The following is a 15,623-nucleotide window of genomic DNA, read 5'->3' on the forward strand; positions in this document are numbered from 1 at the left end:
GGGCACTGTATAAGTGGAACTAATGGGGGCTGCATAAGTGGGACCACTACAGGGGGCACTGTGTAAGGGGCACTGCATATGGGGGACCACTACTGGGGGCCTGTATAACAGGAATTAATTGTGGGCTGCATAAGGGGGGGCACTACTGGGGATGCTGTATAAGGGGTACTACTGGGGTCCTGCATAAGGGGGACCACTACTAGGGACACTGCATAGGGGGGACTGTATAAGGAGCACTGCATTAAGGTGCAAATGGAAAGAAATGTTCCCAGTGACAAGAAAGGGGTGTGTGTCATGTTGACATGCCCCATTTTTCAGTGGCCATGCCCCTTATGACCACGCCCATTTTTTGCTGCTGCGCGCTGCAGGTGCGTGCACATAGTGGGTGGGCTCCATTTTAAAATTTGCCCTGGGCTCCAAGTACCCTAGTTACGCCACTGGCCCAAGTGCATAGTATGCCACACTGTAGTGCCTCCAAAACATAATATGCAATACCACAATGCCTCCGATACATAGTGTGCCATACCATAGTGCCTACAATACATAGTATGCCACACTGTAGTTCCCCCAATACATAGTATGCCAGAACACAAAGCATCATATATATATATATGTATATATATATATTTATATATATATATATATATATATATATATATATATAATTTGCTTAGTCCCTTTCTCTGGAATGCTCTTTGAATTTGAATATCTCAAAGACTTATTAAGACATTCATGTAATTATTTTGCAATGGATTTCAATCAGCAATAAATTACAGAATTTAATAATACTGTATAAAATTTGATGAAAAAAAAATCAACAAAAACCATAATAAATGCTTTGGTTTAGCTAACCTTAAAATAACAAGAAAACTACCAGAACACAGAGCCGTCACAGTTACTCGGGGAAGCGGGATAGGGTGACTGCCGCTGGCTGCTGTTCTCATGCACTACTGGTGGTCTGTGCTCTCACATGGACCCAGCGCCCTAGCCATGTGCGGACACTGTTTATGTTCTGCCCAGTTTGGCTGCTGATTGGCAACCTGGCTGTGTGACATCACAATTACATAATGAGGGAAGGTGCGCGGAGGGCACAAAATGTGAGGCTGCTGCCGTAGGGGGTACCCTTCCCTCACCGACTTTCTCCAACACGTCAATTCCAGGCTCACAACTCCCAGCCAATCAGCACCGGCTTTGCGACTCGAAAGCAATGCCTCTTTCTCTACCTCGCATGAGAACTGCCGGCAGCCACTAATTGGCTAGTCCAATACATAGTATGCCACACCACAGTGCATTCAATACATAGTATGCCACACCACAGTGCATCTAATGCATAATATGCCACATCACAGTGCCTCCAAAACATAGTATGCCAAACCACTGTGCATCAAATACATAGTATGCCAGACCACAGTACATTCAATATATTTTATTCCACCCCACAGTGCCGCCAATACATAGCATGTCACACCACAGTGCATCCAATACAAAGTATGCCACACTATAGTTCCTCCAATAGATAGTATGCCACACCACAGTGCCTCCAATACATAGTATGCCACAGCACAGTGCCTCCAATACATAGCATGCCATGCCACAGTGTACCCAATGCATAGTATGCCACAACACATTGCATATAATAATAATAATAATAATAATAATAATAATAATAATAATAATAATAATGTTATTTATATAGCATTTTCTCTTAATAGGACTCAAAGTGCTTTACATGTGCCTTTATAACACAAAATACAGAGCAAGCTTAACAAGGGACATAGTGAAATGCTTGGGTGAACAGATATGTCTTGGGTATATTATTGAAGGATTCTAGAGAGAAGGCTTGTCAAACTGTGCAAGAAAGTGTTCCATAGAGTCAAAACCACAAAGCTGAAAACTCGACCCCCAAATGAATTCCAGGAGATTCTAGGTACTGTTAATAGTCCTTTGTCAATGGATCACAGTAATCGAATGGGACAGTAAGGAATCAGAAGCTGCTTCAAGTACCTTGGGCCCTGACCATGTAGGGCTTTGAAAGTCAGTAAACCAATCTTGATAATGATCCGCCATCTTACAGGCAGCCAATGAAGGGAGTAGAGAATGGATGTGATGTGGCTGGAACAAGGCTGGTTGGTTAATAGCCTGGCAGCTATCCAGGCCGGAATCCAGACACCAGTTAGAATCCTGGTGCTGGCATCCTGACCACCGGCATCCCGACAGTAAGTATTGGGGTTTGGGGGACTGTTATGGTTAGGCACTAGGGGGAGGCTTAGGTTTAGGCTGTGGGGGGAGGGTTAGGTTTAGGCTTTGGGGGGATGGTTAGGTTTAGGCTGTGGGGGGAGGGTTAGGTTTAGGCTGTGGGGTGGAGTGTTAGGTTTAGGCTGTGGGGCGAGGGTTAGGTTTAGGCTGTGGGGCGAGGGTTAGGTTTAGGCTGTGGGGTGGAGGGTTAGGTTTAGGCTGTGGGGGTGGAGGATTAGGTTTAGGCTGTGAGGGGAGGGTTAGGTTTAGGTTGTGGGGTGGAGGGTTAGGTTTAGGCTGCAGGGATGGAGGGTTAGATTTAAGGGTAGGGGAAGGGTTAGGATACTTACCTGAAGTTGTCTGTATCCTAACCCTGCCAGGATTCTGACATCGGGATTATGATCACCAGGATCCTGAGCGCCGGCATCCCATACCCATCCTGTAGTCTAGGTGTGATTATATAAATGCATGTATGACTTTAGGCAGATCTTCTGAGGGAATTAAGTGCTGGCTATGTTCTGCAGATTAAAGAATGAGGATTTGATTATGGCTGATACCTGATGTTTAAGTGTCAAGCCTCTATCCAGGACAACACCAACATTCCACACATGTTCAGTGTTTTGTAGTTCTGAACCCCCAAGTGTAAGTCCTGTTGGTTAGCTATGCTGCAGTCATTTAGGAAATCTGTTTTATCAGAGTTCAGTCGCAGCCAACTGGTACTCATCCACTCCTGGAGCTCAGCTAGAAAGCCATTTAAAGGTGTTATTGGATTCTCAGTACCTAAAGACATAATATGCAACACCACGGTGCCTCAGATAAATAGCATGCTATACAGTGCCCCCAATACATAGTATGCCATACCACAGTGCACCCAATACATAATGTTCCACACCACAGTGCCTCCAATACATAGTATGCCAGACCACAGTGCATCAAATATATAGATCGTCACACCACAGTGCATCCAATAAAAAGTATACCACGCTGTAGTTCTCCCAATAAATAGTATGCCACACCACCCTGCACCCAATACATAGTATTCCACACTACAGTACATCCAATACATAATATTGCACACAACAATGCATCCAATATGTATTATGTCACACCACAGTGCCTCAAATATTTGTCAATTTGTTTAATTTAAATTCATGTGTTTAGGGTTACAAGGCTGCTGTCCTTCATCTTCTGTCTAGGCTGAGATCTGAGACACCAGAATAATGACTTAGCTGGGTCTCATTGACTCTTCAAAGGTGGCCAAGTAACTGACTTACTTTTAGCTGTAGGAACACCAAGGAGGAGATATTTTAAAACTCATCCTTGTGAAGGTGTATATCAAGGATTCCTGGGAGTTGGTCTCATTCAGCTGTTCTAGTACATTCTGTCCCTGTTGTTGCTTGCAAATATATAATTGTGCTCTCCAGGAAGAGCACCTACAGTATGAGCAGCCCCTTCCTGGAAGCCCAGTCCCATCCTCCAGGAACTCAGGAGCTAGCCTTGCTTGCAATGGCAGAATGGAGTGCAGGACAGCTAGGGACATCATCAAAAAGGCACAAAAGCCATGAGGAGAGCAAGGCCAATACTCTTGTTGGCATCACAGCATATCCTGCAGGATCTGTACAAATTTTGAAACATACTGTTAACCAGTTCAGCCTATAACACCTTCATTTTCAAAACAGGGGTGGGTCCTCATTTGCATGACTACCACTGGATGCGATAGTCATGCAGTGTACAGTGACAAAGGAGAGTTTGGTTTCTTCACTCTCGTCACTGATGGACCAGGGTCTCTGTAAATTTGGTCACCAGGTCCTTAATTTGTTTCCCTGCACTATTGGGAGATATAAAGGGGTTGATGCAAAGTTGAACATATTGTTGTTTGTGTTATATATTTGTGTAATTTACACTGAGCATGCAGAGGAAATGAGTGTGCGCAAATACGAGAATTTAAAGTCAAACACATTCTGACCATATCTACACTTGTAACCAGGATTGGACTGGCACACAGGGGTACAGGGGAATCCCCCGGGGGCCTCACTGCCTGTAGGCCCACCCCCTCCTCTAGGGATCAGGTTCAAGACTTGCACTTGAACCATACATTATACATATGTTACATTATACTGCACAGAAATATGGTGTATTTTCTACAAACTATTGCTGTTAATAATCTGGTACATTATCATGCATACACTAGCAGTATTCACTATATATACATTTTTAAGGAGCCCAGTCCATGCACTCTCTAATGGTTAGCCAAGCATCCTTTAGAGGCCGATCACACCCCTAAATATGGGCCCCTATCACTGCATTCCCCCGGTGGGCCCTTCATGTCCCAGTCTGACACTGCTTGCAACGAAAGTGGTGGAAAGGGGTTTGGGATTCTCATGTAGACATATTTCAGTGATAGAGTGTTCATGCAGTTCCCAGAACATAAGTATATGTATGCATGTTAGGAGGTGTATCTTATTCCCTAGAATAGGGTAGGTGCAAGTACACTTTGATAGTTATGACCAGGTGCATATACTTCTGAAGGAAATGGAAGAATGAGGAGGAAAGAAGGCTGTAGACACAACAAGTCATTTATTAATGTACATGTATTACCATTTAAGCCTTGCTGTTCTGCACACATGTATTTTTGTTTAAGATTTAAGTCTCTCCTACATCACTCCAACTAAGACTGATTCTTCATCTCAGTATGGTCTGCTATGTGAAAGATTCTGCATCTCTGTAAGCAATCACTATCCGCAACATGCCCACAACACTCCCAAACTGACAATCACCATATTTCCGCTAAGCCGCCTCCCTGTCACTGCCCAGGAATGCCCAATACTCGTTAAAAATTTTTTTGATACTATGTGACTCCCATTCGTCTCATTCACATACAGAATCTGAACACATGTGCAGTGAGACTTAGACCAGAAATAGCTCCACTGCATCCGACGGACATCATTGCTGCAGAATCAGGCCCACTAACTCAAACATTCCCTACCAACAGAAGGCGGCAGTGTACATGAACCACACGGATGTAGTTGGCATTCCGGCTGTTGGGATGCCAACGCTCAGAATGTCGTCACCGGAATCCTGACACCAGTCACATCCTGGTGCCAGTATCCTGACTGCTGACATCTTGATGGCAAATATGAGGGCTGGGTTAGGTTTAGTGCTAGGATTAAGCACTAGGGGGGTGTTAGGGCTAGTATGTGGGGGAGGGGTTAGGGCTAGGCTGCTGGGGAGGTTAGGGCTAGGCTGCTGGGAGGGGGTGAGGGTTAGAGTTAGGCTGCGGGAGGGGGGAGGGTTAGGTTTAGGGGTAGGGTTAGTGTTGGGATACTTAACTCCTGGTGTTGGCATTCTCACCTAGTCGGGATTCCGGCATCTGGATTTTGAGCACCGGGATCCTGAGTGCCCAACCCTGAACACTGCAGAATTCACTGTCTGTCCTCTGCCATGCAATTTTAGATTAAAACACAATCATTGAGCTCACATGCAAAGAGTGACCATGTTCCCAAGCTTGTATCATTATTATTATAAGATAAAATATTACCAAACATGCAGCAATGAAAACTGTGTTTGTGTTACCGTACTAGGGGCCTGATTTACAGTTGTACGCAGTTCACACAGCAGCTTCGTCTTTGTGCTGTGCAAAAATATATTAAAGCTATATGAAAGCAGCAGGAGGCATATGTAGTAGAAAGACGCCCACTGCATGTTTTTGTGATCCTCTGCTGCGTCCGCAGACACAGCATCAGATCAACTGCATGACCATTGGTCATCTGAGTAGCCCTGAGTAAATATTACAACCAATAAGCTATTTGTAAGCTTGTAAACAAACAAAATACATAAAGCAAATGCTATTGTATTGTACATCTTTGTTATCTTGCAGTATCTGTAATAACACATTCATATTCCCAGAGTTAATGTAGACATTTTTGTTAGATACAGATACAAGAGCAATGGCCAAAGAGAGGCAGAAGAAAGACAATCATAACCTTAGTAAGTATATATACATACTACAATAATAGATTAATCGTCATTGTTGCTTGTGTGAAAATAGATAAATGAGCAGATTATTTGTTCCACAATATCTGCTGCAACTGTACCTATGCTTGGTCTCAAAATAAAATCCTTATAGATTTGTTCTTCCAAAGGAATATCATGATCTGTTTTATGGAAGCGCTTGTCTAGAGAATAGCATCTATATTTCAAGCAATCACCATAGCCTTATGTATACTTGTATGTGTACTTGTTTATTTAGTGTGAGTGCAGGTGAGTGAGTGAGTGTATATAATGTGTAATAAAAGTATGAGTCTTGTCTTTGTTTAATATTTATTTTGCAGATGAACTAGAGGTACCAGTGGGCCCTTAATGCCCCACATGCTGATACTTGAGGTTCTCCAAATACCAGCATACAGGGGAGGCTTGTTGGGACCTTTAGTTCCCCTGTAAAGGACAATAATATTTTAACTATTTTTTACACTATTAACTCGGCACCCACAAACCAGGGGTGCCAGGATAGCCTCAAGCTTCAGCCCAGGACTTGGGTGCCCTGGAGAGGGGTGACCCCTTTATTGGGGATGTCCCCACTTCCCCAGGGATCCCCAGCCTAGGCTGACTAGTTAAGGGGGATGAATGTTACGGCCGGGCATTACTCCCCTGCTAGTGGAGCCGTTGCTGATTCTAAATATATGAGGGACCCCTACTTGTTTTTTTATCCCATATTTTTAGAATGCAGGGGAACCCTACACATTTTTTCCCCTGTATTTTTTGAACCAGGGCTGGCTCAAAGAGCCCAGGGCTGGTTATGCTTTTGGGGAAGGGACCCCACGCCGATTACTTTTATTTAACGTTTACATACAGAAACATGCACAGTTCTTGCTGATCTGTGCATGCTTCTGTCAATTTTTGCACCTTGTAATGAAACTTGCATTACAAGGTGTGAGTTTATCCGCAGTTTACCAGTCAAACTCACACCCAAAAAATGGGACCCTATTACATTTAGCCCTGTAATTCCAAGTTTTTTAATACAAACTAGTGTTGTTTTAAGATTCCACTGACATATATATATATATATTTCTAAACATACAAAGAATATCTAGTTATGTCTTTTCACGTAGCTTGGAATAGAGCGTTATGAAATATTAATTTCTCTTTTACAGTTGAACGTCGGAGACGATATAATATTAACTACAGGATTAAAGAACTTGGAACAATGATCCCAAAGTCTAATGATCCGTGAGTTTATATGCATGTTTTAATGTTAAAACAGTAATATAATATTTATATTAATTGTTTTGCCTGTTTTATATAGTCCAGTAATGAAAACACTTGTGGTGACTGTCTAAGGCTATTTACAAACCAACGTTTACAATACATTTTTATTGTATGTTAAAATGCAAGTTTATACATTTAATGCATTTCAATAAACTTTTACAAGCGCATTCAACATGAATCTATTAAACGCCCATTTGTGGCAAAACAGGAAGGTGTTATCTTGTTCAAGTGAATTACATATGGAAACATATCACACATAACATTTACATAGACAGTGTGCTCCTGCAACTCATCCCAAACTCACATGAAGATTTATAAGTACAGTATTTTTCCCACTTCCATATACATGCAATTAACTTGCATTAGAAGCATATTTTATGCTGGGCATACACTATGCAATTATGCAAATATGTCAGATATCTATCCAATCTGGCTGGTTGGAATGAGAACCTGGTAATGTATGGAAGCAAATTACAATCGACCATATGGTCTTAAACACTGGAAAACTTACCAAAACAATTGTTCAAATTGGTTAAATTCATTTTATTTAACCAGTATGTCTGAACGACCATTTATATTTTGTTTTCCAGTTTTTGTGAGCCAATAGTTGACTTTCATTTGCTCCCATACATTACCAGATTTTCATGCCAACCAGCCAGATTGGATAGATATCTGACAGATAATTGTAGAGTGTATGCCCAGCATAAGACATAGACTTGTAAACCCAGTGTGTACATATTTTGATGAAGTGCCCAATGATTTGTGTGCCACTGTGCACTTTCTCAAATTGTCACTTCATAAAGTAGTCTTTGGAGGGAGAAGAGATATTTAGGGTAGATGTAGTACTAAATATGAGTATGTGAATTGTTATGAATTAAGCACATTTGCATAAAATATATACAGTATATGTAGATAAAACACTTTTTTAAAACTAATTTGCATAATTGCCATAACTATATATGCATGGACCATCAGTATCTTGACTGAGTCATACAAACTATTAATTTCATGGTATAATACGCAAGGACCAGTTGACCTATGGCATGTATCAAGAGCAATTCATACAGTAATTTCTCCTAATGTATTAGAAGGTATATATTGTCTATTTACACTAGCTTTTGAATGTGTTTTACAGGTAAGATTAGATTTAGCCCAATATATTTGATAATCTCAGATTAGAAAAGAAATAAACATCTGAATAGTTTTCTATGTATATTATACTTTCCTATTACGCACAGTTTTGAATAAGAATCACTATTCAGAGCATAGTTTATTTAACTTTTTACAATGAGCCCCTCTCTCTTTCCTGAAAAGAGTTACATATAAAGAATATTATGCTTAAAATGATCTTTAAAAATGTAATCTGAATTCTCTGGCAATGTACATTTTCTTCTCTATTAATGTATAAATACTGCACATAGATTTTAATCTGAGAGTTAATAATAAAAGCAATTTTCACTTAAAATATAAAAACTGTAATGGTGGAATCATGATAATACATTTAGCGCTCTCACAAAAAAGTCTCTCTATTAGTTTCTTTTGACACATATTTTCATTCCAGGATCAATTTTACTATATAAGGACTTCTTAACTATTCTATTAAAATTTCCATTCAGAAGCAATAATATCTAACAGTGAATAATAGTCATGTAAATCATTATTTCAGGTTAATGTAAAAGATTTTGTAAGTTCTTATAAATTCTGCTGATGCGCACAATTGTGAAAAGGTTATTTCTCCATTTTGCAGTGATATGCGCTGGAACAAAGGAACTATTTTAAAAGCTTCAGTAGAATACATCAAGTGGCTACAAAGAGAACAACAAAGAGGTAGAGAATTAGAACACAGACAAAAAAAATTAGAACAAGCCAACAGAAGATTGCTGCTTCGTATTCAGGTTGGTTAAATATGCACAAAAATATCCTAAAGTCCTGAAATTCTTCTGCATCAGTTCTGTCAGAATGTATCATTTATTTATCATTCTTCTTACCATTGTGGTCATTTGTAACTCCAAAACGTACTTAATCTTTCAGAGAAACTATATTATTTTTATTATCCTTTATTTATATGGCGCCACAAGTGTTCCGCAGCGCCTTACATAGTACATAAAACTAATAAGTGGACAAGAAACTTACAGTACATTACAGTTCAGGACAAGGACACAATTTATATACATTGCTGCAATAGCGATTAAAGCACTCACAATAAGCAGCCGGGAGTTGGCAGTCACGTGTTAGGTGCCCTTATGGGGAGTAAAGAGTAGAAGAAAATGTAAAGAGAAGCACATGAGGGAAGAGGGCCCTGCTCGTGAGAGCTTATATTCTAAATGGGAGGGGCAGACAGACAGGCGTGATATAATATCTCTCTCTCTCTATATATATATATATATATACAGTATATATATGTATGTATATATGTATATATATATATATATAAATTCAATCTGATATGATTAAATTAACATTTCATTGGTTTGAACAGTGTAGTTTGAAAACTTGCAGCACTTACAATCAAGTATATTTGTGTTTGACTTGCAGTAGAACCGTTCAGCACTCAGTATTAAACAAGTTTTCTCACTCCTTTAAAGCCATCTCTTTAGTACTTGCCAGGGGCATATCTATAACGGGTGCAGGGTGTGCGGTGCACACGGGCCCACATTGCACACCCTGCACCCATACTTTCTAATTCTTACATCTCCAAAGTCCCATGTCGGCTGGAGAGGTGCTATACAAAACGCCTGGAAAATAGCCATTTTTCTGGTGTTCTGTGCATGCACAGTAGGGAAATCCCTGGGGAAATGGCTGCCATGCCATCTCACAGGATAAAAAGGTATATTCTGAAAAATACACTCAAAATCTTTTGTCGCACCAGCATCACAAGGGAACAACAGGGTTCAACTGGACATATTTATAAAACAAGATATATACTATGAAAAGTGCAGAAACTCACAGCAACCAAGTAGATTCTTAAGAAGAACAGAAGGCATTTTCTAAGCATGGGGAGTTTAACCCACAAGGCAGCATGCAGGGTTATAGTAAGGTTCACTTAGAGGTTTTGGGGGCCATTCATCATCCGTTAATGCTCCATTACACATGCAAAAATGCTATCATCCGCATATATAGGGTAACGGACCATTCATCATCAGGGGTCCGATGGGAGAACATGATACTCACCAAACTCCTAAAAGTTTACGTTTTCAAAGTTTACCTGCAGGAACATATGCCATCTTCAGATGGCACTAGTTCTCGGTGTCCCATTGGAAGGAGTTCCAGGGATGCGAAGAGCAGAACCCTCCGCTGCCTCCTCACTGCCTCCAAGCCAGCGATGGGGACAGGTAAGTAGTGCTGCTACAGAAGTGGCAGTGTTACTGATCATAGGGAAAGCTGCTTTTCAGAGCAGCTGTCCCTGCACTTGAGCAATGCTGAATTGCTCCAGTGATTAGTATCCCCTGCATCAAGGTGAATACTTCATATGGCCCCTGATGATGAATAGACTACTTTGCCATGCTAACAGTAGTTCAGCTGTAATGTTAGGGTCTATTAGATTGTTTGTTTGGGTGGGTTTTATATTAATTGAGTGTATTCAGATAGATCTCTTGCTAGGTTTGACCTGAATGTGGTGTTTTTTGTCAGCTTTATTTGTTGGTGGGAAAGAATGGCAGAATTGGTCATCTTCCTATACTGTAGGTCTTTAAATGCTCTCCCACACTAATACACGAGTTCGGCTGATTCTACCCTACTGGGGTCAGATACACCACCAGTCCAGGTGGGTCTTTGTCTGTGTATAATTGCTAGAGAAGTTTGGCTACATTGAGTGGTTGTGTGATGGGCTGGCAGTTGGTCCCCATCTAGTCCTTGTTTGATTTAATGGAGCAGATGGTGATATGGTTAGGTAGGACCATTCTTTCTTTGACACCATACTTTTTCTTAAATAATATATATAACTTATCAAATAAAGCTGCCCCCTTTCCCCAGAAAATACATATCTCTGTCTCTTTATTTTAGATACATTTTATTATGTTAAATGCTGTGGAAAACGCAGGATGACGTTAGCCCAAAGATTGTTTATATTATTTTTCTAGAAAATAAAATGACATTGAAAGTCTGGTTGATATGGCAACAGCACCAATTTTGAGATTACATGTGCAACACTATATTTTACACTTTAATTCATGCTCTATCACCCTGTTTTCAAGTCTTTAATATACATATGAAGGCAATTAAAAAAGTGGTAGTGTAAATGATGATATTAAAGTCGTTGCAACCTAAATCTGACACATTCATAGGAAAAAAATTATTAATGTGCATTTTATTTGGGCGAGTGGGAATTGACGGTTGAAATTTCCCCACATTGCTGCACATTGCCAGTGATTTTGTTCTGCAATCTGCTGGGGTAGGAGAGAACATAGTGCAACCAATCATATATTTTGGGAGCTACAATAAATATTATAAAAATAATGGAGGCCATGAGATATAAAATGAATGGGGGCGCATACTAAATATTATAAAAATAAAGGGGGCTATAATAGATATTATAAATGAATGGGGGCACATAATAAGTACTTTATCTATACAGCAATTTAGTTCTATCGGTTTTAATATCCAGTGGTTTGGATGATCAAAAGTAAAATTGGCGGTGATGTATAGTGGTTTTGAAACCCTTAAGTTGCATGAAAAAATTAGTGACTGCCCCTGATTGACTAGCCATTTATTAAGTAGGTGGGAACCCTCATTGTGTGCTCTGTCTTAGTGTCCATTTACTTTCAGTGGGTTTCTTATTAATGCACAGATTATGTTGGATAAATAGAGAGAGTGTAGGTAAGAACATAGTACAACCAACCGGTGCTACAATTAATATTATAAAAATAAAAGAGGCCATAAGAGACATTATAAAATTAAGGGGGGGACATAATACATAATTTATCTTTACTGAGGGACATAAGAAATATTACATTTTGCAAATTGCTGGTGCACATATTTTATTTAAAAAAAAATGCAGTGGCAATATGAAGGGAAGGGAAGAGTAGGTTTAATTTTTTTGTAACACTTTCGATTAGGCAGTATAGGGCCTGATTCGGAGTCCTACGCTATGCTAATGTTTTTGCAGCTGAGCGATTATCAATCATCTGCGCATGCATCTGAGTCATACTGCACAAGTATCATGGTACATTACCATAGTCACTCACAGCAAGTACTTATTTGCAGTGTGATTGACAGTCAGGGAGCATTTAGGGGTGGTAATAGGAAGTGTTGCCTAAAAACGCCAGCGTGTCGCTACCGTTTCGGGATGAGTCACATCCTGTGTCTTTGATTCTGTATGCAAAAAATATGGCTACAATGCTAATATTGAATGATCTGCAACATTCGCAGATGTTTGGATTTGCAAAGATGCCAGTGGGCTTCTCAATATATATCCTGACAGCTGCGACATTTGCATATTTTCACACAGCAGCTGCGTACAGGATCACAGCTGTGGTGGAAATAGTGCACAACTCTGAATCAGAGCCATAGTTGAAACTGTTGCAAGCATTACCACAGCTTTCTGGAAGTTCTTCCGACACACATTTCACAAACCAGAAATTTGTATCGTTGACCTCTAAAAAATGTGGATGGTGATTCACGGCATATCAGTTGTGGGGCATTTTATTGCTATGGTTTTCCTCTACTAAATCTGGTGGTTTGTAACCAGTCCAATAAAACACCAAAAAGCATTCATTATTCAAAATGGCTGCTTGATAATTTTACCCAATTCAGTAGATTAATTAGCATCATATTCATGCAAGAACGTTTAAGTCTGACACTTATGTAATGCTTACCCAAAGTAACAATATCTGTTCTCTCTTTGTTAATGTAGATAGTATTGATATGGCTTTTTAGTGGTATTGTTTGTTGCAACAATAAAAATACATGTAGAGTTTATGTTTAGAATACTGGAAAAAATACAACAACAATAATGAGTCTGTAGGTACAGTAGATACAGTGCAACTGCAAACTAAAAATGAATGTCAGTTTTCATGTGTCAGATATTATTTAATGACATTTGTTTTAGAAATAGAATGTAATATGTGTCATTTAAATGAATTGTCTTTTTCCTAGTGTCCAAAACTTAATTCTTCACCATTATATCATTTTAGGAACTTGAAATACAAGCCCGAGCTCATGGTCTGCCGATTCCGGCAATGTGCACAGTAGAACTAACTTCCCAGGTTATCAAGCAGCAAACATACGGAGAAAATATTTCAGAAGATTATGCTCATCAGCTTCCCCTGTCTATTGGACAAACGACTGAGTTGTGTGATGGATCGACTGGATTTTCTGATCCCCTCTCACATTTTACAGATTTATCATTCAGTGCTGCTCTAAAGGAACAGATCTTAGAGGAAATGTCTCCTTATGGAACAGACCCCTTCCTGTCTACAACATCACCAGACCTTTCCAAAGGCAGCAGCAGAAGGAGCAGCTTCACTTCTGATGATGGTGATGATCTTTGAAACAAAGGCCATTTTCCTACAGACAATAACCAGAGATTACCAGCCCTTTTATTGCAAAGAATAAGTACTGAATGAACAGCTTCACTTTCTAAAGCATGTATTTCAAAGTGACAAGTTTGGAGGAATATATTATTTGCCCATTCAATTACATGGAGCCTAAGTGATTTTCCACTGTTACAGCTCTAATTAGTAAATACTGGTCACAATTTTTACCTTGAGGCTAAAATCATCTAATGGCTGGGAAAAATATGTTAAATCATATTTTAATTTGAATGTGCCACTCATAATTAATTTTCCATTTTGCTACTATGGTAAATGGATCACTCAGTTGACAATTAAAATTAATTTTCTTTAAACGGCCATGAAAGTAGAATATATTTACAATAAAAAATGTACCGTTCCTACATGCAAAACATAATGAAACTATTGTGGCATTGTAAATGTGAAGGACTGATTTCCATTTTTTCTCATTTCATTATTGACTATCCATGTCTGGCAATACTCTTTCTGCAGTACTATATTGAATGGTCACATCATTTCTTTTAAACTACTTTCATATTTTGTAATACTGTATTTGTCAATACAACATTGAGCATCTGAGCAATGGTGCATACACACGGGACGACTGTCAGCGATAACGATATCTCTGAAAGATCTCCTGGGTGTGCTGGATGATCAATATCGATCATCCAGCACACCACCAACCCACCAACGACCTGCGATCAATGATAGCGGGTCCCTATAGTAACCTGGTCAATATCGACCAGGTTGGTCTGCATGCACGGGCGATGGATGATATCGTGATCGTCCATGCGTGCCATCGCAGGTCGTTGGTGGGTTGGAAGGGACCAGAAAATGCATGCTATGAACGATAACGAAATGATCGATATCGTTATCGTTCATATCAAGCATTTTAATCGTCCCATGTGTACGCATCATAAGACACAGCACTGCTTTTTGCTAGATAATCCTCTATATTTGGTTTCTTTATTTAAGAGACATACAGTAATTGGGTTGAGGCAGAGTAGGCAAGCATGTAGGCAAAGTTTAGCAAGGCCGTGCATATGCATAAATATGCCTATTTCTGGACAGATCTCTTGTATCACGGATAAACAATACACATCTCTTATACACAACGCAGGTGTAATTGTGGCCAACTTGCATTCTACTCTGCCTCAACCCCTGCATGCCTTACTTTACATTTGTCATATTCTCTTAACTTGACAAATATCTTTCTTTATATCTTCTTATATTTTTTCTCATGTCTTAAAGTTGCATATCATACAATGGATGGCAAGAAAGGTAGTTTATTGCCACAATCATAGCCTAGTATTGTGGTATAAGTGTGGCCTGCTCCCCCATCCCCACACCTCCAAGACAGTATTTAAAAAAATGACAAAGCCAGGAAACTGTTACTGCTACAATACATATGTATAGAGTCACAAAACTAAAAATAAAAACTCAGACATACACAAAGACTTAGAGACTATGGGCTTGATGCAGAGTAGCACACTAGTTTGATGTAATTGCACACACAAAACTATATAGGCAGATTCTACACATATTTGCAGATAGACCACCACTATGTGCACACTTATAGGGGTATTCAATATGGGAGCGAAAACATTGTTTTTG

The 15,623-nt window shown here is 39.7% G+C and overlaps 1 protein-coding gene across 2 annotated transcripts in view; it reads left to right on the forward strand.

The window, feature by feature from the left end:
• The window catches only part of TFEC (transcription factor EC), an 85,080-nt gene extending 70,862 nt beyond the window's left edge, over positions 1-14,218 (forward strand). Inside the window, exons 6-9 of one of the 2 annotated variants that reach the window (XM_088456287.1) lie at positions 6,172-6,222; positions 7,386-7,461; positions 9,248-9,395; positions 13,632-14,218. In XM_088456287.1, the coding sequence (XP_088312413.1) occupies positions 6,172-6,222; positions 7,386-7,461; positions 9,248-9,395; positions 13,632-13,988 (632 nt within the window). In that variant the 3' untranslated portion in view covers positions 13,989-14,218. Of the gene's footprint in view, positions 1-6,165; positions 6,223-7,385; positions 7,462-9,247; positions 9,396-13,631 lie in introns of both variants that reach the window. The other variant, XM_088456279.1, reaches the window with a different exon arrangement.
• Positions 14,219-15,623: the final 1,405 nt, after the last annotated feature.

Source organism: Taudactylus pleione, unplaced genomic scaffold (assembly GCF_031769625.1).
Source record: "Taudactylus pleione unplaced genomic scaffold, aTauple2 ptg000041l, whole genome shotgun sequence".
Taxonomy (NCBI): domain Eukaryota; kingdom Metazoa; phylum Chordata; class Amphibia; order Anura; family Myobatrachidae; genus Taudactylus; species Taudactylus pleione.